The sequence below is a fragment of the Urocitellus parryii genome, chromosome 3 (assembly GCF_045843805.1).
Source record: "Urocitellus parryii isolate mUroPar1 chromosome 3, mUroPar1.hap1, whole genome shotgun sequence".
NCBI lineage: Eukaryota > Metazoa > Chordata > Mammalia > Rodentia > Sciuridae > Urocitellus > Urocitellus parryii.
In genome coordinates, this window is record NC_135533.1 from 89733714 (window position 1) to 89761356 (window position 27643).

Below are 27643 nucleotides of genomic sequence, written 5' to 3' on the forward strand. Positions count from 1 at the left end.
CCCAGCCCCCATTTTTACTGTTTCTGATGTGTTAATGGTTGTATGATAGAAGTCTCTCAGACCTCATAGGGAGGCTTCCTGTTAGGCTTTACAAAGAGTGAACACTAAAAGAACAGAAATAGAATCTGTAATTTACAAACAAGTAGAAAATTCAAAATATTAGAAGATAAAAAACTGAAAAGTTTTATACACACACACACAACCGATGAAATTGATTGCTTAAATTACTGGGATGGAAAAAGGCTCTTATAACACCAAATATCACCAAAAGGAAAGCTGAGTCAACAATATGCATGGAAGACAAAACAGACTTTCAGAAGAGGGATGGGGGGTGGATATGACATAATCAAATAAATCATTCACTAGGAAAAATGCAATTCAGTATGTGTTGAATGATACAATATCAAAATGTGTTTTGATTTTTTTGTTGTTGTTGGGTACTGGGGATTGAAATGAGGGCACAAAGTCACATTCTCAGTCCTTTTTTTTTTAATTTTTAAAATTTTAAGATAGGGTCTTGCTAAGTGCTGAGGGTCTCACTAAATTGCTGAGGGTGGCCTCAAATTTAGAATCCTCCTATCTCAATCTCCTGAGCACTGGGGTTACAGGTGTGCTTCATCACACCCAACTAAGATATGGTATTTTTAAAATAAAATTTCAAGGGAAAAAAATCAATAATATCCACAATCATACTGTGATATTTTATTTTTGTAGGATGTTTGTTTTTATAGTACCGGAGATTGAACTCAGGGGTGCTCTACCTCTGAGCTACATCCCCTGCTCTTTTTATTTTTCATCTTGAAGACAGGGTCTCTCTTAATTGTGCAGGCTGGCCTTGAACATGTGATCCTTCTGCCTCTTGAGGTGCTAGGATTACAAGCATGCATCACCATTCCCAGTAGTACTATATAAGTATCTATTCATTCCTCAAATATTCACCCTCTAGTTTTAGTATCTGTCCTTGTTTTAAACAGCCTTATTGAGATACAATTTAAGTGCCATACAATTCACCAACTTGATATATATAATTCAATATTCAAGACGTTTAGAGCTGGGCAATTATTACCATGATCAATTTTGGAATATTGTCATCACCCTAAAAAGAACCCAGAACCACGAAGCAGTCATTCTCCATTCTCCCCCGCTCACCTCTGCTATGAATATACTTTCTGTATCTACAGATATGCATATTTGAATATAAGTGTAATCCAACAACATGTCGTCTTCATGACTAGCTTCTTTCATTTAGCATGTTTTCAAGGTTCACCTATGATGTAGCATGTATCAGTTCTTCACTCTTTTTACTACCAAATAATAATATTTTGTAAGAAAATATCACATTTTGCTTATCCATTCCTTCCTTAATAAATATTTGGGTTGTTTACTATATGGCTATTATGAATAATGGTACTGTGAACAATGGTGTAAGTACTTTCGTGTGGACATATATTTTAATTTCTCTTGGTATACACTGGGGACTATAATTTTTGGGATACATTTAAGATTTTGAGAAATAGCCAAATAGTTTTCCAAATAGGCTGCTCCATTTTTAAATTCCCACCAACAATGTATATAGTTCAAATTTCCCTACATCCTTGCCGATATTTGTTATTATCCTCTCCCTATCCCTGGGCCTATTTTTAAGAAACAGGGTCTCACTACGTTGCCCAGGGTGTCCCTGAATTCCTGGGTCAAGCAATTCTCCTGCCTTAGCCTCCCAAATAGCTGGGACTAAAAATGCATAACACCACACCTCCACCCTTGGTGCTGGGGATTGAACCCAGGGGTCCTTTACCACTGAGCTGCATCTCTGGCCCTTTTTTATATTTTTTATTTAAAGACAGGGTCTCACTGAGTTGCTTAGGGCCTCACTAAGTTGCTGAGGCTGGCTTTGAACTTTCGATCTTCCTGTCTCAGCCTCCGCAGCTGTTGGGATTGCAGGTGTGTGTCATCTTGCCCAGATGCCATTCTTGGTGTGCAGTGACAAATGGTGATTTTCTAAATTCATTATTCCTTCTACATTTATTAGTTGGGTTTCAAATTAAAAATAAAGGGAGAGATTTCCCTTATTATACATTTATCACAGATTCTTTTTAAAAAATATATCTTTTTTAGTTGTATAGTTGTAGATGGACACAATACCTTTATTTTATTATCTTTTTTTATACCTTTATTTATTTATTTTTATGTGGTGCTGAGAATTGAACCCAGGGCCTCACACATGCTAGGCAAGTACTCTATCCCAGAGCTACTGAGAAACTAAAGTGACTCCATTCAAAAAAATAAATAAATAACAGCAGCTTCTACTTCAAGGCCTGTCCTAAGGAAGGGGGTGTGACCCTGGTCCTTGGAAAAACCCACAGAGCACTCCTAAGCGTATGCCCACCCTGCTGATTTGTTTGTCTGTAAATAACAGAGAGGACTGAGGCACCAGGTGTCCCTGACTCAGTTAAGCTAGGTGAGGACCCATAGCAACCCCCCTAGCAACCTCCAATCAGCATAGGACAGGGAAAATACCTGGAATGCCAGATGACCCCCCAGTAGTTTATGGTGGTTGATAACATGTTGGGAAACCACGTAGTTTAGCATGTACACTCCTCGTGGTCTAAACCAATCAGTTCAAAGGAATCTCCCTCTTGTACTAACCAATCACCCCTAACCAAATTGTTCCCGCCAGTGAATGTGCTAATCAATGTTAAGAGTTGTTTGACTTTCCCACGATGTGGAATGATTTGCTGTGTGATGTTGTGATGCATAGAGTATCCTCCCAAAACCTATAAAATCTCACTGGACAAAGGACCAGGACTCACTCCCTGGGACCGCTATGTCGGGAACGGGTTGAGTCCAGGCTCAAGCTTGCAATAAAGACTTTTGTGTGCTTGCATAGGTTCAGCTCCTGGAGGTCTATTGGGGTCCCTCGAATCTGGCATAACACTACAACCCCAGCCCTGAGACTCTTTTTAAAAATGGGTCATGACCTATTACTATCATTCTTTCTTTAAATGCTCATGTGTCCAGATTTGGCAAGTAGGTGACCATAGGAGCTGACTCCTATGAACTTTTTTTTTTTTTTTTTTTGCAGGGGATACTAGAGATTTAACATAGGGATGCTTTACCACTGAATTATATCCCCAGCCCTTTTTATTTTTTATTTTGAGACAAAGTCTCACTAAGTTGCTTGGGGTCTTAAGTTGCTGAGGTTGCCTCAAGCTTGTGATTCTCTTGCCTCTCAGCCTCCTGAGTTGCTGGGAATACAAGTGTGCGCAACCATACCCAGCTCCTATGTCCTTTCAGTGTGTCCCCCTTATTCTTTGTGTCCCCTTATCTTCTGGCATAAGATGTTCCAGGCTCATCTTGATTACCCTGCCTGAGCTCTAGAATCAGCAATTTCTCCAAAAAGCTCTGATTCCTTTTAGTAGAGAACAGTATTTAGAAACAAGCTCTGGGAACAAGTTGTGCTCTTTATTCCTGAGGTATTGTTGATTTAGGCCTTTTCAGCAAACGAAACACAATGTAAGCAGATGTAAGCATATACCTGCACACACAATTATAAATGTTATTATGGGAACAAACACAAGTCACACAAATTCCTACTGCTGAACACTTATTCTTTCTATTTAAAAACAGAGAGACACCCCAAAATGTAGCTCTAGAGTACTCACCTAGACCCTGGGCTTTAGGTTCAATCCCTAGCATCACAAAAAGAAAAAAATGGAGTGACATTTGTATATATGTAAATACATGTATACACCCATGTACATATATATATATATTTTTTTTTCTTTTCTAATTTTAATTTTTTAAATTGCTTTTATTTTTTTAAATACATGACAATGGAATGTATCACAATTCTTATTACACATATAGAACACAATTTTTTATATCTCTGTTTGTATATAAAGTATGTTCACACCAATTCATGTCTTCATACATGTACTTTGGATAATGATGTTCATCACATTCCACCATCATTGCTAACCACCTGCCCCTTCCCTTCCTCTCCCACCCACATATATATTTTTAAACATATTTTTAGCTGTGGATGGACACAATGTCTTTATTTTTTATGTGGTGCTGAGAATCAAATCTAGTGCCTCATATGGACTAGACAAGTGCTCTACTTCTGAGCCACAATTCCAGCCCTTGTACATATATTTTTATATCAATCCATCTATATGTATATTAAAGCCATGAATTCAATATATATATATATATATATATATATATATATATATATATATATATATATAACCCTGAGTTAGATCCCCAGCACCACAAAAAACAAAACAAAACAAAACAAAACAAAAAATCATATCTCATAATGGGGGATTTTAAACATACACCTGGGCATATTAGCACCCATTTGTAATCCCAGCTACTTGGAGGCTGAGGCAGGAGGATTGCAAGTTTGAGGTCAATCTTAGCAATTTATAGAGACTCTATCTCAAAATAAAAAATAAAAAGGGCTGGGGATATAGCTCAGTGGTTAAGTGCTGCTGGGTTCAGTGCTCATCAATGAAACAAAACAAAACAAAACCCCAAACCAAAAAACAAAAAAAAAATAAATAATAAAAACAAAATCAAAACAAAACTCTACTTTTCACTTATACATGAGATAGACCAAAAATTAGTAAGTGTTCAGGGAATTTGAACTAAAAAGTTTTGATTTGAATAAACTCCTTTTCCAGGTAATATAAATCATTTATAAAACTTGAATATATATACTCACACACACACACACATAAGGCAAGTCCAAACAAAAAGCAAAGTATTGGTAGCTTACAAACCAAATTCTTTGACTGAAATTTAATATAATTAGACATTTAATATAAATAGATATGATAGACATCAACAAAATAATAATCAAAATAATCGAATGTTTATAAATTGAAAAACTTAATGCTGGGCATAGTAGCAAGTCCTTGTTGTATCAGCTACTCAGGAGGCTGAAGTGGGAAGATCGCTTGAGGTCAGGAGTTTATGGCCAGACTTGGCTATATAACAAGAGGTGTCTCAAAATAAATGAATAAATAAATAAGAAAAGAAAGGAAAGGAGAAAAACTTACCTCTTACTAATTACAGAAAACAAAAGGATAAATACTGTAAAAAGTAAAAAAAAAAAGAGCAAAGAATAGAAGTTAGAAAATATTTAGGTACTAATGACTATGATAACACCACATGTCAAAATTTGTAAAATAAAACTAAAAAGTATTTAGAAGGCTGGGCACAATGGTACACACCTGTAATCCCAGGTACCTGGAAGGCTGAGGCAAGAGGACTGTAAATTTGAGGCAGCCTGAGATGTAGTTCAGTAATAGAGGATCTGCCTAGCATGTGCATGCGAGGCCTGGGTTTAATCCCCAGTAGCATACATACTCCAAAATAAAAGTTAAAAAAATGAATAGATTTTTATGAACATTAGATAAAATGCATCTCTAGTCAAGCCTTTCTACCAAAAATATATACAACACATTCTTTCAGAGAACTTCTACCAAATTTTCAAGGAACAGATAGAAAATTCTCTTCTGCAAATTGCTGTACACAACAGAAAAGATGACAAGTTATCTTACCTATTTGATGAGGCTAAGATCTCTTGAAACCATATACCATATGAGAATTGGAAGTTATAAATGATTTCATTTCTAATCCTAGATTCTAAAATCCTAAATATCAGAAATTAGAATTGTACAAATTAAAATATATCATGACTGAGTTGGGAGTATCCCAGGAATATAAGGTCAATTTTTTTAAACTTATTTTTTTAGTTTAATGAGAGAAAAATCTACTAAGAAATGTGCATTACTGCCCAGCTCAGGAGGCTGAGGCAGGAGGATTACATGTTTGAGGCCAGCCTCAGCAACTTAGCAAGGCCCTAAGCAACTTAGCAAGACCCTGTCTGTAAACAAAAAAGTAGAAAAGGGCTGGGGATGTGGTTCAGTGATAAAGCACCCTGGGTTAAATCCCCAGTACCATATGTGCATTACTGATGAGCACAATGAAACACATCTGTAATTCTAGTGACTGGTGAGACCGAAGCAGGAGGACCACAAGTTTAAGGCCAACCTTGGCAACTTAGTGAGACCCAGTCTCAAAATAAAAAATAAAAAGGGCTGCAACTGTAGCTCAGTTGTAGTGTTGCCCTGGGGATAGAATTGGAGGAAAAAAAGTATGCTTGATTAACAAAGCAAAGGAGAAACAACGTGATTATTTAAATTAATGCAGAAAACCATTTGATAAAACACAATACTCATTCAAAAATCTAACACTTCCCAGCCAACTAGTAATAAAAAACCCTACTGACCTGATTAATGTCATTTATAAAAAAAAAAACTACAATTATAACTTCTATTGAATCCCTAGTAATTAAATATAAGACAAAACCTGCTTTTTTTTGGTGTGTGTGTGTGTGTGTGTGTGTGTGTGGTGCTGGGGACTGAACCCAGGGCCCTATGCACGCAAGGCAAGCACTCTACCAACTGAGCTATATCCCCAGCCCTCTGCTATCATTTTAAATTCAATATTATGCTGAAGTTGTTTTTTAAATTTTTTTTTTAGTTGCTGATAGAACCTTATTATTTTTGTTTATTTATATGTGTGCTGAGAAATGAACCCAGTGCCTCACACATGCTAGGCAAGGGCTCTACCACTGCGCCACCACCTTAGTTCCCATGCTGAAGATTTTAACAGATTAAAACAAATAAGACAAACGAGAAGATATTTACTGAAAGGAGGAAAAAATATTATGTGAAAAATCTAGTTAAATCTGCCCAAAATGGAACCAAAGAGATTTTATCAAAGTTGCTAGGATTTAAAATTAATATGCAGGGGCTGAAGATGTGGCTCAAGCAGTAGCGTGCTCGCCCCGAATGCGTGCAGGCCCGGGTTCGATCCTCAGCATCACATACAAACAAAGATGTTGTGTCCACCAAAAACTAAAAAATAAATATTAAAAAATTCTCTCTCGGGGCTGGAGATGTGGCTCAAACGGTAGCGCGCTCGCCTGGTATGCGTGCAGCCTGGGTTCGATCCTCAGCACCACATACAAACAAAGATGTTGTGTCCGCCGATAACTAAAAAATAAAATATTAAAATTCTCTCTAAAAAAAAAAAAATTCTTAAAAAAAAATTCTCTCTCTCTCTTAAAAAAAATTAATATGCAGATCCCAATAGTCTTCCTATACACTTCTAAACAAGTTAGAAATAAAAATAAATCAGTTACAATGTCAAGAAAAATTATAAAATTAAGATATTAATAAATTATATTCATAAATTCTAAATTAAAACTGTGTATTTGAGATTTATTCGTGTAGATAGATGTAGTTCCAGTTCATTTAACTCCTTTATAAAGAAGCCACTTTCACAGGCTCATAAGTTTTTTTTTTTTTTAAAGAGAGAGAGAGAGAGAGAGAGAGAGAGAGAATTTTAATATTTATTTTTTAGTTTTTGGCGGACACAACATCTTTGTTTTTATGTGGTCCTGAGGATGGAAGCCGGGCCGCATGCATACCAGGCGAGTGCGCTACCGTTTGAGCCACATCCCCAGCCCTCCTATATAGTATTTTGCCATTTATCTATAACTTATTTGTCCATTTTCATTTCATGGACATACAGGTGGTTTCAATTTTTTTGTTATAAGCAATGCTGCTATGACAAATATTTTAAATGAATGTGTATGCATATGCAAGATATTTTCCTAAGATATTTCTAGAAGAACTGGTAGTTCACAGGGGTTGACACTTTTTCAACTTTATTTAATGTATTTATTTTGTGGTACTAAGGATTGAACCCAGGGCCATAGCATGCTAGAGAAGCTCTATCACTGAGGCTTCATCCCAAGTCCTTTCTAAAGAAATTTTATTTATTTTGAGATATGGTATCAAGGGCTGGGTGGTGGTGGTGGTGGGGTGCAGCACATTGCCACAGAACTTTTGCCTGCTCAGAGGGATAAGCCTCCTAAGAATTTAAAGTCAGAAATAACTGCTGACAAACAAAAGACAAAGAGTCAGAAAAGATAGTATTAAAGGAAGCCTGCAGCTCCTGATAGATCCAGGCCACACAGGAGCTGGAGCTGGACAGTTAGAAAATGGTTCCTCTGGTTTATTTAAGGGGGTATATTAAAGGGCAGGAATTAGGTTTTGGGGTGGGGTCTTGCTTCATGGTGTCTTGCAGTCAGCAGGTTGATTGGCATCTTGGCAGGTCACACCCATCTCTGAGAGGCTGTTTGGCTATAGCAGGTCACTTCAACTCCAGTGCTGTGTGGGATCAGGCAGAGCTTGAATAGGGCTCATAATGTGTCTGGGCAGTCAGCCAGAGAAAATGTCCACTGTAAGTTCCCAGACACCAGATTCTCCTATTCACTAGGCTGCAATGCCATCCACACACAGCCCACAGATGGCTCTTGACAATAGGATCTTGCTAAGTTATCCAGGTTGGCCTCAAACTTGTCATTTTCCTGTCTCAGTCTCTCAAGTAGCTAGGATTATAGGCATGTGCCACCACACCTGACCATTTTAAACTTTTTTAGGTACTTCAAACTTTCTCTATAAAGCCATTTTACTGATTTGCATTCCCCTGAACAGTGTATACAGGTTCCTGTGACTGCACATCTGCCTTGACCTTTGGTGTTATTGGACTTTTTATACCCCATCCCCAATCTGATGATTTAAAATCACATCTTATTGCAAATACTGACAAGAAATCAGGCTTTCTAGGAAAATCAATTTGTTTTCTTTCTCTGCCCTTTCCTTAGGGCTAGAATTGTACTTGTCTCTTTTTGGTACTCAAATATTTGTGCAGTGGATGAATGAACCTACTAGTGAGGCCCTGCATCTTTAATGTTAAAGAGGCTCAAGGTGAGGAAGGTGTTATGGTTTGGATGTGGTGTTCCCCAAATACTCACATGTGAGATGACGCAAGAAGATTCAGAGGAGAAACTATTGGGTTGTGAGAGTCTTAACCTAATCAGTGTTTTAATCCCCTGATAGGGATTAACAGGGGTAACTGAAGTGGTAAGGTGTGACTGGAGGAGGTGGGAATTGGGGCCTGGCTTTGGGTATATATTTTGTATCTGGTGATTGGACTCTCTCTGCTTCCTGATTGGCATGTGAGCTGCTACCTTCTGTCACACTCTGCCAGCCATGATGTCCTGCCTTGAGCCCCAAGGAATGGATCCTGCTGTTTATGAACTAAAAACTGTGAGCTCTTAAATAAACTTCTCCTCCTCTATAGTTGTTCTGGTTGGGTCCTTTTAGTCACAGCAGCGAATAAGCTGACTAAAACAAAAGGGAAGACCATCTTTCTACTTAATGTTTAAATTTTCCATCTGGTTAAAGGTATAGCTGGTGGTGCCTGAGTTCAATTGCCAGCACCAGAAACCAAATAACAAAATCTTTAAAAAGGGGCTAGGAATATTGCTCAGTGGTAGAGGGCTGCTTAACAAGCATGAAGCCTTGGAGTTGAATTCCAGCACAGCAAAGAAAAAAAAAAAAAAAAAGAATTCTACATCTGGGATCAATAGTGTCAACTGAGAGGAAAATAAAATCCATCTCTTTTAAAGCAGAACAGAGAATATCAAAATGAGGGCAATAATGACTACCCCAACAACAGGAAAGGCACTGGGTTTAGGAATCCAAAGATCTCAGGTTACTCCTCTCCCAACTATTATGATGGCAACTTCTCCAATATAGGTGGATTAATTAGCATCTCCAAATCTCGATGTCCTCACCTGAAAACAGAGATGAAGAAATAATAGTGATTTGGAATCCTGAGTGGAGAATGCAGTTCACAAACTGGAACCTCAATATATAAATAGCAATCATTAAAAAACCTCAGGCATTATACACCCTCTCACACAAAATGCCTTAGTTGATAGGAAAATATCCAAATTCAGAGATCTCGGTGAAATCTGTGGAGACTGGGTTCTTACTGATAACAAGAAACCTCGAAACTAGCCTTCAGGTAGCCTATCTTCAAGGATGTTTTGATTTTAGAATTTAGGTAATGAATGGAACCCAGGGCCTTGGGCATGCTAGGCACAGCACTTTACCATAGAGCTATAGCCCCAGCCCCACAGTTTTTGTATGAAAGAAAAACTTTTATTCTGTTTCAGAAACTGCTGTTTCTGCTCAAACACAATCTCCATCTGATAATACACAGAGTCATTCCAAACTTCAATGCTTCCTTCAAGCCTTATTCCTGCATCTCCCCAGGGGAAATGAATAAAAGGTCATCAGATGCTAATACACTTTGATTTCTGAATTGAGGCTCTGCAAAGTGGCACGCACCTGCAATTCCAGCTACTTGGGAGGCTGAGGGCGGAAGATGGCAAGATGGAGGCCAACCTGGGCAACTTAGCAAAATCCTGTCTCAAAATAAATGGCTCAGGGGTCAAGTGCCCCTCAGTTCAATCCCCCTGATAGACCCAACCTGATCTTTTCTTAAAATTGGGAGCCATCTTGCCACAAAGCCATGAAAAGATAATTTCAGCTTTACTATAAATTACTGCAAATTCTGGGGGCTGGGAATGTGGCTCAAGCAGTAGCATGCTCGCCTGGCATGCGTGCGGCCCGGGTTCGATCCTCAGCACCACATACAAACAAAGATGTTGTGTCTGCCGAAAACTAAAAAGATAAATAAAAATTCTCTCTCTCTCTCTCCCCCCGGGTTCGATCCTCAGCACCACATACAAACAAAGATGTTGTGTCTGCCGAAAACTAAAAAGATAAATAAAAATTCTCTCTCTCTCTCTCTCTCTCTCTCTCCCCGGGTTCGATCCTCAGCACCACATACAAACAAAGATGTTGTGTCTGCCGAAAACTAAAAAGATAAATAAAAATTCTCTCTCTCTCTCTCTCTCTCTCTCTCTCTCTCTCTCTCTCCCCGGGTTCGATCCTCAGCACCACATACAAACAAAGATGTTGTGTCTGCCGAAAACTAAAAAGATAAATAAAAATTCTCTCTCTCTCTCTCTCTCTCTCTCTTTAAAAAAAAAAAAAAAAATTACTGCAAATTCTGAACCTGCTTGGAATGCCTGCCCGTACCTTGAACTCACCCATGCCTTGCTCTCTGACCACATAGTAGCCCTTCTCTGAAACTTTTGTAACGCCTCACAAATCTTGGCCTTCCCTGGCCAGATAACAACCCTTTCTGAGGCTCTAATGACCTTCATAAATTCTGATATCGGGGCCAGCAAAAATGTAAACTACCATTAGTGTTATGCTTGTCAGAGTTCTGTTATCTGTAACCCCCCTCTGTGTAACTTTCTGGGCTATAAAGCTGGGCTGCAGGAAAGATGCAGCTGCTGTCTTGTTCCTGTGGTTTTGGGTGGGAGAGGCAGCCCAGCCGGTCGAAATAATAAGCTTGCTTTAATTTGATTTTAATTGGAGTCAGTGGTCTTTTCTTGTGTCCTGGTCTAACACCCCCCCAACACACACACACCGTCATAAACCCATCCATGGGTTCCATGTGGGTCACCATGCACGGAAACCTAGTGGATAGAAACATCTGGTGTCTGGAAATGATCAGTGGACATTTTCTCTAGTCAATTGACCAGGGACATTGTGAATTTCTATCCTGATCTGTCTAGACCCACACAGCACCTGAGATGGGTGTGAGCTGCCAAGATGCCAATCAGCCTGCTGACTACAAGACATTATGAAGCAAGGCAAGACTCTGCCCTTGGAACCTTATCTCTGCCTTTGATGTACCTCCTTAAATAAATCACCAGGGGCCATCTTTCCCTTGTTTACTTCCAGCTCTTGTGTGGACTGGATGTATTGTTATGCTTGAATTCGGGACCCCCAAAAGACCACCAGAGACCAAGATCGATGTAAGCAGCAAAGAGGTGTTTATTGCGAGCTAGTTCAGTCCTCTGTGCTCACACAGCAACAGGTGATGCTAAGAGGCTCCGAGCCCAGGGTTTGCAGTAGTTTTATACATTCTTTGGGGAAGGCAGGGACCCCCACATACATCATAGCATCTCTTAGCAAAACATCACACACCGAGGGAAAATCAAACAACAACTCTAAAACATGATTAGGGTATCAAGTGGCGGGAAAGAATCTGGAAAGAATTACTGGTTAGTTCAAGAGGTTGACTTAAAGTTGATTGGTTTAAATCATGAGGCTGCCGCAAGGGGGGTACGTGCCAAACTGCAGGGCTTCTAGCTTAGATATTGGTCACCACACCTAGGTGGGGGCCATCTGGAATCTCAGATATTTAGATATCTTGGCCTATCTTAGGCAATCACCATCTGTGGCTTTTCCGAGAACTGTTTCCACAGAGCTTTTCTGTGGTATTTTCCTGACTTTAGGACTGCAGTAGGTCAGAGGTTAAGTTTCAGAGCAAAATGAGGTCCCAAGTGGAATGAGATTGCTTAGGTCTTTTGTAAGTATATTTCTGACCCTGTATTTGTTCTTCACTAATTATTTTAGACTTTAAGTTTTCAGGTGGCAGGAAGAAGAACCTCCTCAGCAGGAAGAAGAACCCCCCAATGACACACTGGCCATATCCCCTCTTCCCCAACCCCCAATAAATAAAAAAATAAAATAAAATAAAATAAAATAAAAAGACAAGACCCTGGGTTCAATCCAGTACTGAAGAAAAAAAAATCCTGAATTGGGGATTGCATTTCCCACTAGTCGCAAACATCTGACTTTTTTCTGACCAAGACAAATTATTGTACTCAGGCTCCTTTCCTGCCTCCTCAGAATACCCATTCAAACATTTATTCTCACTCCCTTTGCGAAATACAAATTCCTAAATCTTTTTTTTTTTTTTCAGATCCACTCGGTGATTTATTGCAATCTTGCCATAATGTAAGTATAATTATAAAAAGAGGGAGTTATTAGGTTGGCTTATGCAACCAGAGGCTGGATAGTCCACAATGGCCATCTGCAGGCTAGAGAGCTGCAAGAACCAGTAGCTGCACAGTCCAAGAGGCTAAAGCCTTAGAAAAAGGGGGATCAACAGTGCTACCCTAGTCTGAGACCTAAGCCTTCTAGAGAATCACTGTCAGAGTCGAATATCCTCAGATGATGGTAGCAGCCATTGAAGAAGAATGTTGCTTGAATTCTGCTGCTGTTTCCTTGTTCTTCCAACTTTTATTCCATCCAAGCCATCAACCTATTGTTTGGTGCTGCCCATGCTTAGGGAGTCTCCATTTCAGTTAGCTCTTCCACATGCCAATCATTCCTAAACACAGCCTCATTGACACACCCATAATCCTCTCAATCCCTGCAACCGATCAAGTTGAGGATTCAAGTTACTCAGTACAAGTCCACCCCTTTTCAAGTTGATATCCAAATATGAATCTTAACATCATATTTAATCTCCAAATAAACACAATATCGAGGTCATAATTCCACCCAACATAACTATCCTTCCTACAACCAATGCACTAGTTCTTTCTCCAGAATAGAAAAAAACAAAAACATTGCTGATGTTAAGTCAATCAATATTACATTACATGATGAATAACAGGAGAGTAACAATAATTTCCTCTTAATAAATGTGGAAATATGCCAAATATATTCTGAATGGAATAGGGAAGAATTATCAGTGGCAATTACAATCCTTGTTTCTGTAACTGGTCACATGGCTGTGGTTAGTATTTATAACTACCTTCTACTACCCATTCCGTATTCCCTCTACCTTCAGCAAGCACCTTAGCAGATCTTGGCTCTTTACCTGGAAGTGTGACCCATACCTTCACTCCTGAAGAGTCTGTGACATTTGTCATCTTGCCTGAATTGGGTCATTGTACAAATCCCTAAGTCTTAAAAAAAAAAATTACAACCCTTCTTACCACCTACAACTCCTGTTAACTACTATCCTATGTCTTTCTACTCCCACACAAGGAAAGAATAATGTTATTTATTTATTTATTTTTTGTACTGGAGATTGCACTCAAGGCTACCCTTGAACTCCATCCCCATTTTATTATTATTATTTTTTTTACTTTGAGACAAAGTCTCACTAAGTTGCTTAGGGCCTCACTAAATTGCTGAGGCTGGCCTTGAACTTGCAATCATCCTGCCTCAGCCTCCTGAATCGATGGGATTACAACGGTATGCCACCATACCCAGTGCCCCATTCCCTTTCAAACTGCTCAGTTATCACCTGTGGCTTTCTACCCCACCACTTTTCTCAACCAATTTCTTCTTCTCTGCTGATTTAACTCTCAGTACTCTTAGGTATGCTTAAGGGCAGGTTCTGTGTGACTCTTCTCTCAAGCCCCTACTCTGTCCAGGTTGGCTTCCTCCTCCTCTCCTTATCTTTGACCAGCTTCTTTCCTCAAATGTCAGCAACTTCAGGGCTAAGAAAGAAAGATCAGAAGACGCACTGAAGACCCACCATAACCTGCCTCCTTCACAACATCAAACAGATGAGACAGCCGTGCATACCTATAATTCGAGAGACTTGGGAGACTGAAGCAGGAAGATTCCAAATTCAAGGCCAACCATGGTAACTTGCCTCAAAATAAAAATAAAAAGGGCTGGGATGTGGATCTGTGATATATCACCCATGGGTTTAATCCAGGGGGGTAGAGGTATAAAAAGACTGCTTCATACTATAAACCCTGGTTTCAGAGGTTTCTTGCTTTTGTCCTGCTCCCACGAATACTACCTTTTCAGTGACCAAAGGTCTTAGAGATGTGCTGTTCCAACATAACATGTTCTACTGAGGGTGCCTTGGACGCTAGTGACCAAAGTTCAAACCATCTGAAATTTGAGCTTAGTCCTTTACCCAATACTGTTTTAATCTCTCTCTCTCTCTCTCTCTCTCTCTCTCTCTCTCTCTCAATCTCTCTTTTCAGTTTACATTTCCTTATATATCATGTAAACCAACTGCCTGGGAGTGAAATTCATGCAGCACACCCCCTACCTTTGTATGCTTTCTTTTCCTAAACTACAGGTTTCCCTGAGTGAGGGCTATTCTAGACATTATTCCATTTTCTGATACCATGTGTTCTGATTTTTCCAAACAACCAATTCTCCTGCACCAGCTCCATGTCCAATGATTCCATTCAATTATTGACAGTCAAGACCCAGAGTTAATGGAGTCCTCATAGGTAAAGGACTTAGTCACATAAGACTGCCCTCACTTTGGATACCAGTCTCAAATGGGATGCTCATGCTACCAAAAGGAGATAGCCAAGCTAGCTCTCAGTCTTATACTATGAAGACCACATAGTTTTAGAAGGCTGAGCTACAAACGAGCCAGAGTCAAGAATGACAAGGTCACTAAAATCAGACTCACTGAGACAAGATAATAGTGATCCCTGTTATGAAAATAACAGAGACTCTTCCAGAAAATAAAGGGCAAATTCCAGGGGAGGACATGGGGAAGGACCAAGAAACGAAATCTACCAAATTATGCTATGTCCATGTACAATTATAACACAAAGACTCCTGCTTATGTATGCAATGACAATGCACTAATTAAATAATACAGATAATAATAGAGGGGAAATCAATAGCATAGAACTTGTGGATTGGGGGTACAAGGAGGAAAAACAAAGGTAAAGTACTCTGGAAGGAGACGATCAAATTGTTATGTGTACGAACATAGCATAATGAATCACACTATCATGTATAATTACAACACACCAATAAAAATTTTAAATAAATAAAGGATGTCAGTCATATTTAATTAGGTCTCGCCCCATGACCTCATTTTACCTTAATTACCTTAGTAAACACATCCTGGGTCCCTTAAAGAAATCATTGTGCATCCATATCCCAACAACAAGTATTTTGTTTAAATAAAACTTCGGTACACCGAACGGAAATGCCGATTTGGAAGTGTGCAGTATGATGGTTGTACGTGAATACTTGGGTGAAAATGCACAGGGAGTGTAGTTAGATAAGAAGAACAGAACCTGAGGGTCATAACCTGGACAAAGTGAGTATTAAAGAGGAAAATTACGGAAGACCATAAAGAATTATGAGAAGCTGACATACGCAGGAGAAAGCACGCTCAACTGGTACCTGAAAGCGTGATCCACGCATGCGCACTGCCCAAAGGCTGCGCTCACGCCACAGGCGGTTCCTGATAGTTCCAAGATAAAAAGATATAAAAGCTGGAGCCACCATAGCAGTCCCCATCAGAGGCGCTGCAGGTTCCAAGAGTCTTGTTGGAGTAAGCCTGTGAGAGCGATGCAGAGATCGGGTGTGGTGGCCCTGGGGCTATGGGTTGCCCTGGTTATAAGGGCGGGAAACAGGGTCAACCAGGGGAAAGGTTTTCAAGGCCTGACTCCCCTGGTCTGGAGACTAGTTTGGGGTGAGAAGAGGAAAGATGGGCTTGCTGGAGAAGTTGAGGATGAGGGCCGGATAAATAGGCCTGCACAGATGCCCTTGAGTGTAGCCCAGGAGGGCGCGACCCCTTTGGACTTGGGGTCCCACAGAGCGTTTCATTGGAGGACAGAGCTCAGCTGCCTGGGCCAGTCTTCTCTGATCATTGAAGAACCGTGCTCCCAGGTGGGCAGCAAGCAAAAGCTCTGGAACCTGACACCCAGGCCTAGAGTTCTAAAGGGGGTTGGGGATGATTTTTCTGCCTTCGCAGCAGTTTACAGGGATGGGTGCTGCTGCCCTGTCCTGAGACCTTTCAGCCTTGAAAATGAACTAATTTTTGAAATGAACATAGCTTTTGCAGGTAGTAAAGCCAGGCCTTTTTTTTTTTTTTTTTTTTTTTTTTTTTTTTTTAATGCAGGCCATGGCCCCGCTGTTCTCAAGTCTTTGGTTCCAGAACCTTGTCCACAATTCTCTTTGTGTTACTGGGACAGGTAAGGGAATCTGTGTAGAGGATCAGTGGGATTATACCCTCTGCCCCCATAAACCAATGCCTGATGCTTTTCTGATCCTTTTCTCCATTACTTCCCTTCCCTCACGCTGTCCTGAAGCAAAAGAGAAGATGGCAGCAAAAGAGAAAGGTGCTTGCCTTTCATGTTAAAATGTAAGTTTGAGCAGGGGCACGGTGGCTACCTGCAATTCCAGAGACTTTGGAGCTGAAGGCTGAAGGTTTGCAAGTTCAAAAACAGCCTCAGAAACCTAGAGAGATCCTAAGCAACTAAGGAGACCCAGTCTCAATATAAAAAATAAAAGGGCTGGGGATGTGCCTCAGTGAGTAAGTGATCCTGGGTACAATTCCCCAGTATTTAAAAAAAAAAAAAAGTGTGTGTGTGTGTGGGGGTAAAGTTTGAGTTATAGCTAGTTTCTCTGTTAAATATGTGAAATGCATTCTTTTCATTTGCTATACCAACAACCTGAAGAGATGTTGCTGTCTTTGTTGCAAAATGGAGGAAATGAAGAACTCAGGGAGGGAGTAAGCAGTGATTTGACCAGGGTTACCCAGTTGTCAAATAAGAATCTTATTCTGGGGCTGCAGATTTAGTTCAATGGTAGAACATGTACTTAGATGCATGATGACCTGATTCAAACCCTAGCACACCCCCCCACACACACAGGAGAAAGAAAGAAATGACATTCTCTTTTATGTTGTTAACCTGTTGGAGTGGGAAATTTTCCTTCATTGAAATTTAGTGCTCCTTGTTAAATATTTTTCGACAAGACCTAAACTTTTTTTTTTTTTTTTTTGGTACTGGGATTTAACCCAGGGGCACATAACCACTGAGCCACATCCACATCCCTGGCTTTTTAAATTTTATTTTGGAACAGGGTCTCACTAAGTTGTTGAGGGCTTTGCTAAGTTGCTGAGGCTGGCTATAAACTTGAGATCCTACTTCCTCAGCTTCAGGAGTTGCTGGGAATACAGGCATGGGCTAAGACCTAAACATTCTGAAAACTGCTACATTGAAGTAAAAAAAAGTACATGATATGAAGGACAAGACTGGAGGGTAGACAAGTAGGATTTCTAACAGAATAGTGGTTAGTTATAATAGGAAGGAACTTCAGAGATCAAAAAGGCAGACACGGAGGAAGGAAGAGGAGAGCATATGAATATTTATAGGAAGTAGGTACAAGAACAACTTTGGGGAATTGGGTGATTCTCCAGTCTGCTCTTCAGGTAGCAATGATAATTTTAATGGTCTCTGTAGTTAGTACTGTGTGTTGTGTACAATGGGTAACTTCCCAAGTAGAAAACTGTGAGGAGGGATTTTGAGTTCATGATGTCATCCTGATATAGATGGTCCCCACATTTCTAGGCCTGTATGGATAATAACCCCAGAGATGAGCTGTCTCTTTACAGTAGTCTTAGCAGGAGTTCCAGAGATAGTTCCCCTTGGTATGGCTTTGTAACCCATCCTTGAATCAATTCACAGAATTAGGAAGATGAGAGGGAGAGCAAGGGAGGAAGATTACCTCTAGATAGGGAGGGAGGGAAAGGGAGGGAGAAGGGGAATAGCATGGATGGTGAAAGGAGACCCTCATCATTATACAAAATACATGTATGAAGATGTGAATTTGGTGTCAACATACCTTATATATAATCAGAGATATGATAAATTATGGTATAATGGTGTTTCAAGAATTGTAATGCAAAAATAAATAAAGAATAAAAAAGAATTAGGAAGATGGTCTAGAGCTTCCTAGCCATTTGTATGCCATTATTGAGGATGGTATGAGATGACCCCATACAACTTGGCTGGAGGATCTTCATCTTCTCACATATAAAGGCCTGCTGGTACAAAAAAAAAAAAAAAAAAAAAAAAAAAAAATTCCTTACAGGTTCTCTGAAGTTAGAATACCTTATTCTTATTTTTGGATACAGTTAGAGTAGAAAGTTATAGTACTGTAAAGAAATTGACAAATAACTTGATGAAATTGTGTTTTGTCTGTTTTTGTTTTCCCACTACTGGGTATTGAACCCAGGGGCACTTTATCACTGTCCACTGAGCTACATTTCCAGCCCTTTTTATTTATTTATTTTTAATTAATTTTAATTAGGTATATATGACAGCAAAATGCATTTTGATTCATTGTACACAACTGCAACACAACTTTTCATTTCTCTGGTTGTACACGATGTAGCATTGCACCATATGTGCACTCATACATGTACCTAGCCTTTTTATTTTTTATTTTGAGACAGGGTCTCAATAAGCTGCTGAAGCTGGTCTGGAATTTGTAATCCTCCTGCCTCAGCCTCTTGAGCTGCTGGAATTTCATCCATGCACCAATGCACCTGGTTGACAAGTAGTTTGATAGGTGTATACACAGTAAGGATTGCTGTGTCTTCTTGGCATTGTCCCCTTTACCATTAAATAACAACCCTTTTTATCCCTGACCACTTTCATTACTCTGAAGTCTGCTCTCTCTGAAAATAATATGGCTACACCCACTTTATTTATTGATTTATGGTACTGGGGATTAAACCCAGGGCGTTTAACCTCTGAGATACATTCCCAGCTTTTTTAATTTTTTTCTTTTTGGTACCAGGAGACTGAACCCAGGGGCGCTTAAACACTGAGCCACATTCCCAGCCCCTTTTTATATTTTTATTTAGAGACAAGGTCTCACTGAGTTGCTTAGGGCCTCACTAAGTTGCTGAGGCTGGCTTTGAACTTGAGATCCTCCTGCCTCAGCCTCCGGAGCTGTTGGGATGACAGGCATGCACTGCTGTGCCCAGATATCCTCTTTTACTTTTTGAGATAGGAGCAATTTTTACTTATTAGAACAAAAATCAACTCTGTGCTATATAATTAAAATGTGAGGGCTATTATTATGAATGTCTTTTTTTGTTTGTTTGTTTGACTGGGGATTGAACCCAGGACACTCTACCACTGAACTATATCCTCAGACTTTTTATTTTAAAACAGGATCTTTTTTTTTTTTTAAAAAATATCTATTTATTTATTTATTTATTCTTTAGAGAGAGTGATAGAGGGGGAGAGAGAGAGAGAGAGAGAATTTTTAATATTTATTTTTTAGTTATTGGCAGACACAACATCTTTGTTTGTATGTGGTACTGAGGATCGAACCCGGGCCGCATACATGTAAGATGAGCGTGCTACCGCTTGAGCCACATCCCCAGCCCCTTAAGACAGGATCTTGTTAACTTACCTAGGCTGTCCTCAAATTCGTGATCCTCCTGCTTCAGCCTCCTGTGCACCTGGGATTATAGGTATGCATTACCACACCCAACTATGAATGCATTATTATTTTTTAAATATATTTTTAGGGCTGGAGTTGTAGCTCAGTGGTAGAGCTTGCCTAGCATAAGTGAGGCCTTGAGTTTAATTCTCAGCACCACATCTGAATAAATAAATAAATAAATAAATAAATAAATAAATAAATAAAATAAAGGTCCATGTATATATATTTAGTTGTAGATGGACACTATACCTGTATTTTATTTAATTTTATGTGGTACTGAGGATTGAATTCAGTGCCTCACACATTCTAGACAACTAACTGTTCAACCATTGAGCTGTAATCCCAGCCCTGAATGCATTCTTTTTTTTGGGGGGGGGAGGTACCAGGGATTGAATTCAGGGGCATTTGGCCACTGAACCACATCCCCAGCCCTATTTTGGATTTTATTTAGAGATAAGGACTTACTGAGTTGCTTAGCACCTTGCTTTTGCTGAGGCTGGCTTCGAACTTTCGATCCTTTTGCCTTAGCCTCTTGAGCCACTGGGATTATAGGCATGTGCCACTGTGCCAGGCCCTTGCGTGCATTCTTACTAATCTAATTTTGAATAAAATTTTAACATTTATTTACCTTGGCTTCTTCCCTTGTAAAAACAGCTGAACATGGGGCCGGTGTGTAGTTCAATGGGCAATAGTTAAATGCAAACTAACTTGTGAAAAGATATTAGATGTAGAGGTTAAAAAGGGGTCTACAGGCTCCACTGATCAAGTCATTGTCCAAATATGAGGTTGGGGTGTGGCTGGGTTGGCCTTTTCTGCCCATTCCCTCCTCCCCCTCAGTGCTGCTCTGGGACCTCATCTGTCCTGACAAGATACTCTCCAATATTTACAAGATCTGGGAGATCTCAGACAGGCTCTGCCTGGAGATGGAGGGCAAGATGGTCAGTAAAAGAAAGGGTAACATTGATGACTTGCTTATTTGGCCTCTTCTGAAGGACCCAAGGGTACCAAAAGTGCAGTAATCACTGGTGTTGATATTGTCATGAACCACCACTTGCAGGAAACCAGCTTCACAAAAGAAGCATACAAGAAGTACATCAAAGATTACATGAAGTCAATCAAAGATAAACTTGAAGAACAGAGACCAGAGAGAGTAAAACTTTTTATGATAGGGGCTGCAGAACAAATCGAGTACATTTATTTCAAAAACTAATTTCAAAAATTACCAATTCTTCTTTGGTGAAAACATGAATCCAGATGACCTGGTCTCTCTCCTGGACTACCGTGAGGATGGTGTGACCCCATATATGATTTTCTTTAAGGATGGTTTAGAAATGGAAAAATGTGGGGCTGTGATTGTGGCTCAGTGGTAGATCACTTGCCTAGCATCTGTGAGGCACTGGGTTCAATCCTCCACACTACATAAAAATAAATAAAAGTATTCTGTCCGTTTACAACTAAAAAATTAAAAAAAAAAAAGAAAGAAAAGAAATGGAAAAAGGTTAACAAATTTGGCAGTTGCTTTGGATCTATCATCTGTCATCATAACTTACTGCTGCTTGTCATCCACACAACACCAAGACTTAAGAAATCATCTTGGGCACATTTATTTTGACGGGGATTTATTTGGAGTGGAGGCATTGTTTTTTTAAGAATGTCATGTAGGTTTGCCTAAAACTAAAGTGCATTTAAACTCATTTGAGAGAAGTTCTCTTAGTTTAATACATGTTTAAACTAAATCCAACCTGTAGTGTTCCTGGAGAAAGTTAGAGCCTGATTGTAGGCCACCATTAGAAAGCTGACTGTCTTCAGATAATTCCTGCAGTGAGAACTACTTCTGCAACTGGAATATAAAAAACAAGAATATAAAAAACAAGTTTTAATTCTAACTTATAGTAAAGGGAAAAAAGCAGTGCCAACATTTTAAGTATGGAACATTGTACATTTCATCACCTACAACAGAAATAGTTCACTCTGGAAGAGATTATCAAAAGAATAAAAAGAGACTAACTCAGTTGTGTGTGGGTGGGAGTCACTGCCCATTCTTCGTTGAATCTTAGGAAAATCTAGGAAAGAAGTGGTAAGCAGTAGTTAACAATGACCTGGAAGTAATTCTGTTTTACCAGTAGATGCTCATTCTGGTGCTTTCTGGGTGAATATTGGTACTGGCTACAAGAGTTATAAAAGAAGTAACATATTCTAACTATGGCTTGGTGATAGAGCAGTAAGTAGCCTAGCACATTCGAGGCCCTGGGTTCAATCCTCAGCACCACATAAAAATAAACAAATAAAATAAAGGTATTATATCCAACTACAACTGAAAAATAAATTTTAAAAAAAGAAATAGAAGTTTGTATTTTCCATATTTATTGGAGCTGCCATTCTAGTGCCACAATCTCTATTGTCTACATTTAACCTGAGGCCTATATTCCCTAAGTTTTATCATACAACACAATTTTGGCTTTATAATGGATTTGGAAAAAGAAAGCAAACAGGAACACTGGGGGCAGTGGTGCACACCTGTTATCCCAGTGGTAAGTAGGCTGAGACCAGAGGATTGGGAGTTCAAAGCCAGCCTCAGCGACAGCAAGGCACTAAGCAACTCAGTGAGATCCTGTCTCTAAATAAAATAAAAAATAAGTCTGGAGATGTGGCTCAGTGGTCGAGTGCTCCTGAGTTCAATCCCTGGTATCTAAAAGAAAGAAAGCAAACAAAGAGACTCAAACTGGTCCTGAGCAGGCTAGAAATACGTGCACCAATCAATACACCCATATACAAGCCATCAGCCATGACAAAGGCAATTTGACCAGTATCCCTTCTGCTGTTGACACAGACACTAAAAACATTCTTGGAAAAAGCAATGGTGCTGGGCTGGGGATGTGGCTCAAGTGGTAGCATGCTCGCCTGGCATGTGTGCGGCCCGGGTTCGATCCTCAGCACCACATACAAACAAAGATGTGTCCACTGAGAACTAAAAAAAATAAATATTAAAAAAATTCTCTCTCTCTCTTAAAAAAAAAAAAAAAAAAGCAATGGCGCTTTATCATCTGTGGCTCCAGAGAGGTAGCTACATGGTGTGAGACCTTCTGATAACACTCTGAATGCAAACACACCTCTCAGAAGCTCTGCTGCCTCAAGAAAAAGAAAGACTCATAGAAAGGGACAGTGGATCTCCCACAGTCACATTCTGAAGGGCTTTTAAAGAAAGCATCTGTTTGTATGACCTGCCTGGCCTATGATGAAAGTACACCAGAGAAAGTGGCCCAGTCCAATGTCATTTCCCAGCATTCTTATGAGAGTCAGGGTGTGTTCTGCCACCTTTCTGAGGGTGGGGACATCACAAATACAGATGAGCAAAGAAGTGTGAGGCTATGGGAACAGCTCTTGGGAACTGAAGAAGAGGAAGTTGAAGAAGTCAGGTACTGGTGTGGAGATGACCTTAGGTTAAAAAAAGAATGGATGTGGGACTGCTCCCCAAATCCTGCCAACTACCAATAAAGTCAGAGATGAGCTTCAGTTGGGTAAAGCCAAATAATGTAAAGAGGAAAGGGTGTAAGCCTATAGCAGTAAGCCAGCTCCAGCAGGAGAGGTAACTCTAGTCCAGCATGGAGGCAGAAGACCTGAGCTTGCAGGTGAGTGCCCAGAAGAACCTCAGTGAAGAGAACCATTTTCCCCCACCCACCCAGAAGTGCAAGAAAGTTGATGCAGTGATCCAACTGGATGTTAGGGTGACTGAGAAGCAACATCTCAAAGCACAAGTGCTCATCCTGATCTGGAGTCTGAAGTAGATGAGGAGGCTGAAATAAACAAGGAAGCTTATGAAAACAAAGAGCCATATGAACATGACTCCGATGTTGAAGTACAAGATATATTTGAACTGCCATACTAGGAGAGACGTATCACTGTGGCCCTTCTCTGAGATCTGATCATTCAGATCTTTACATCTTCAAGAGGATTAACATTAAAACTGATGGAGGGATCCGATGTGATATGAGCTGAACCAAGGAACTGCATCTAATAGGACCTGAGCTTCCTGGTTGTGATTTGGAGCCTGATGTAGACATGGAGCTATGTAACTAGGAGGATGACATCAAAGTGCATGATAAGCTCAATGTCTTTGTGGGGAAATGAGATTCCTTATGCCTGCCCTGCCATTACATTTTCCACTTTCTCACCTCCTTAAGATAGCTGATGCCCAAGTCAATGAAGCAATACAGTGTGATCTGAGCTGCACTGAGAAAGAAGATCTAATAGGGCACGTGCCTCCTGGTCCTGATATGGGGCTCAATGTAGTCAGAGAATGATGTAGACAAGCAAGAAATAATCATGAATGACATTACCTTCCCAAAGCAGAGTTTGCAATGTTTTCTATTGCTCTGTGGAAAATTACTAAAAAGGCTTCACACAATCATTTATTATCAGCAACTCCATGTCAGATGGGGCAGGCTCAGCTGCATTTTCTGCTTAGCTCTGCAGTGTACCAAACCCAAAATGCCAGTGGTATTGGGCTCTTACCTGAGGCTCTGGGGAACAATATGCATCCATGTCACTGAGGAAGCAGAATTCAGTTCTTGTTGCTTTCAGCTGAAGGCATTTCCTTGCTCAGGACCTACTATTAGGGTCTGCAACAGTCTCATCTTGTGGCCCTTTGTCTTTATCTTTAAAAGCCAGTGATGGCACATGACATCTTTCATAGGCTTGGAATCTCTTCTCTTGGTTACCAGCTAGAGAAAATTCTGGAGTTTTAAAGGGCTCTTTTGGTTTAATTAAGAACACTCAAATGACCTCATTCTCCCTGTTTCAAATGACCTCATTCTCCCTGTTTCAATTGACCTCATTCTCCCTGAACTGTAACAACCTAATTGTAAAAGTGAAATCCATTTTTTAATACTGCTGAAGATGAAGGGGAACCCTCATGGGGTCATCTTAAAATTCTGCATACCACAATGATGACAAAGTCATTGTGGCTAAGGTTGGTCTGAGGGCTGATAATGCCTCCTGGAGAGGAATGGAAAATGCAGTTCCTGAAGATGTGAGCAGCAAGATTTGAATAGGCAACTAGCAAATTTTGCTGGTCTGCTTTATGGGCTCAGTTTTCAGTTGAGTTGGAGGTAATTAACTGATAGAGGTAATAATATGTTTGATATTATTATTATTAGTAGTATTTTTTTTTTTTGTGTGTGTGTGTGGTGCTAGAGATTGAACCCAGAGTTCAATCATACCATACATATTAGTTAAGTATACCACTACTGAACTTCATGTCCAGTCCTGTGTGATTTTTACCTGGTGATTTTGAATAGGAGCTAAGGAAGGATGAAGGCATGGTTGACTCGGTTAGCCTTCTAGTTTTCAGACATAACATCCCACAGGCTGGGAGTGTAGCTCAGTGACAGAGTATTTGACTAGCACACCCAAGGACCTAGGTTCAATTCCCAGCAAGGTAAACAAACAAGCAGGTCCTCAATATTCCAGTCTGGACTCTTGTGATTTAAGGGAGTATTCCAAGACCAAGACTGGAAGTATTCCAAGGCTCTGGGCTTGGACTCTCTGCTTTCTGCAGAGGGGATAATCCAGTTCCTAGGAAAAGAGGCAGGAAAAGGACGTGTGAGTTTCTAGGACCCCCGCTGAGGGCTGAAAGCAGCAGTATGTGCTTGATGTAGACTGACACACTTGTCTTTCAGCAGGCTGCACTTTGACTCAGTGAAGAACAGAATTTTTCTTTTAGTTTCAGGTGCCACCTGACCTCTGCTGTTAACCAGTTTAAGTTACAAGAGCACAGCTGCTCAGACAATAGGAGGAGGAAGCAAGTGAGGGGTGTATGTCAGGATGTGGCATCTCTACATTCTTAAATCTTTTCTGAGTCAAAAACCTGAAAATCTCAGTGGCACAAGGTCCAGACAAGTTAAAAACAAGTCAATCAAGGACAATGGAACACACCTATAATCCCAGCTCCCAGGAGGCTGAGACAGGATCCCAAGTTCAAGGACAGCCTCAGGAACTTAGTGGGACCCTATCTCAAAAAATTAAAAAGACTGAGGTAGCTCAGTGGTTGAGCATCTGTGAGTACACTAGTACCGCAGTATCTCCCTGCCCCCCCCCCCGACAAAATAACACAAGAGTTTTCATTGTTGTTACACGAACCACTCCCCTCAAATCAACAGATCATGTCAGATGACTATAAGCATTACATTTTATATAGCAGCAAGGCCATATTTGCTCAGTATTAAGATAATCACTTTCAGGGAGAGGGGTTGTGGCTCAGTGGTAGAGTGCTCAACTAGCACATGCGAGGCCCTAGGTTCGATCCTCAGCACCACATAAAAAAATAAATGAAATAAAGGTGTAAAAAAAAAGATAGTTACTTTCATACTATTAAGTTTAAAAAGTAACAGTACACAGGTGTATTTATGTAATAAAAAAGTCATATTTGTGATATATACTTCTGAAAGATGTCAATACCAAATTAGTAAGATTGGTAGCCAATGGGGAAGGAACTGGGATAGAAAGGATTAAGAAGAATTTTCTTTTAATTTGGACCACATGCTGATATTATTCATAAATAACTACATTTTTAAAATAAATCATAAGCTTTTATTATACTCAACAACATAGAAGAGTCCAGCCTAAAGCCTGTGGGAAATGAGTCACTCACAAAGGGCAAAAGCTGTGCTAACACCCAAAAGCACCTCCCCAGAGATACCCCACTATCCTGCCAGGCTGCAGGAGGCCTTTCAAGGGACTCATAGACTCAAGCAAAGAGCAGGGAGGGATCAATGAATAAGCCTTCCTGGAGGAATTCAGCGCAGTCCAGACCTAGCACCTGAGTGGAGACAGCTCACCATGGCAAGGTGGTAAGAATCCACAGCTGTGAAGCCAGATGTCCTCTGTCACTTGTTACTCCTGGGTCACATCTCCCTCTGTTCTTTGGCCACAGTGTTTGATTTTTGTAGAGAATCTAATTCTTGTCAGTCCGAGTCTGAACTCTCACTTGACTTAGAAGACTTATGCTTCCGTTTTTTCTTCTTTTTCTTTTCCTTCTTCCTTTTCTTATGCTTTTCTTTCTTCTTCTTTTTCTTATGCTTTTCTTTACATTCTGAAGAACTGGAACTGCTCCCATCCTCATCTGAGGTGGAATCCTCCAGTAACTGTTTTAGTTGCTGAATCCTAGACATAAAAGATTGATCAAAGAAATGTGATTTTTAACTTCAATAGGTTTCTTATATATACATAAATTTTATTTTGAGTGCTGGGGGTTGAACCCAGTGTCTTACACATGCTAGACAAATGCTCTACCACTGAGCAACATCCCCATCTCTTAGGTAAGCATAATTTAAAAGCAGTATCAAGAGGGGAAGAATCATGATTAATTCACTAAAAAATAATATTTATCTTTCCATTGTCTTAAATATTTCTACAGGTTCCAATAGTCCTTAAAATTTTAACTTCTAACTGATGCACACTTAACCTTTCCCCAAATTTCATAGTAATCAACTCCTAGAGCACTAATTCAATGCAACTAATTTGAAAACAAACCCTCTTTTTTTTTTTTAACACTCTCTTTAATCGTGGCTAAGAATACATTTTAACACCTC

General features: G+C 39.9%; 1 protein-coding gene and 1 pseudogene across 2 annotated transcripts in view; one reads left to right on the top strand and one right to left on the bottom strand.

Annotated features, from left to right (window-relative positions):
- Positions 1–7635: 7635 nt before the first annotated feature.
- Rp9 (RP9 pre-mRNA splicing factor) overlaps positions 7636–27643 on the bottom strand; it is a 39821-nt gene continuing 19813 nt past the window's right edge. The window contains exons 6-8 of one of the 2 annotated variants that reach the window (XR_003301929.2): positions 26891–27215; positions 24567–24775; positions 7636–9724 (exon numbers count right to left, since the gene is read on the bottom strand). Coding sequence is in view for 1 of the 2 variants with exons in the window: in XM_026401568.2 (XP_026257353.1) it covers positions 27017–27215 (199 nt within the window). In the remaining variant the exon portion in view is untranslated. Of the gene's footprint in view, positions 9725–24566; positions 24776–26631; positions 27216–27643 lie in introns of those variants that run through there. The other variant, XM_026401568.2, reaches the window with a different exon arrangement.
- Positions 20990–21504, top strand: LOC113191742 (translationally-controlled tumor protein-like; annotated as a pseudogene).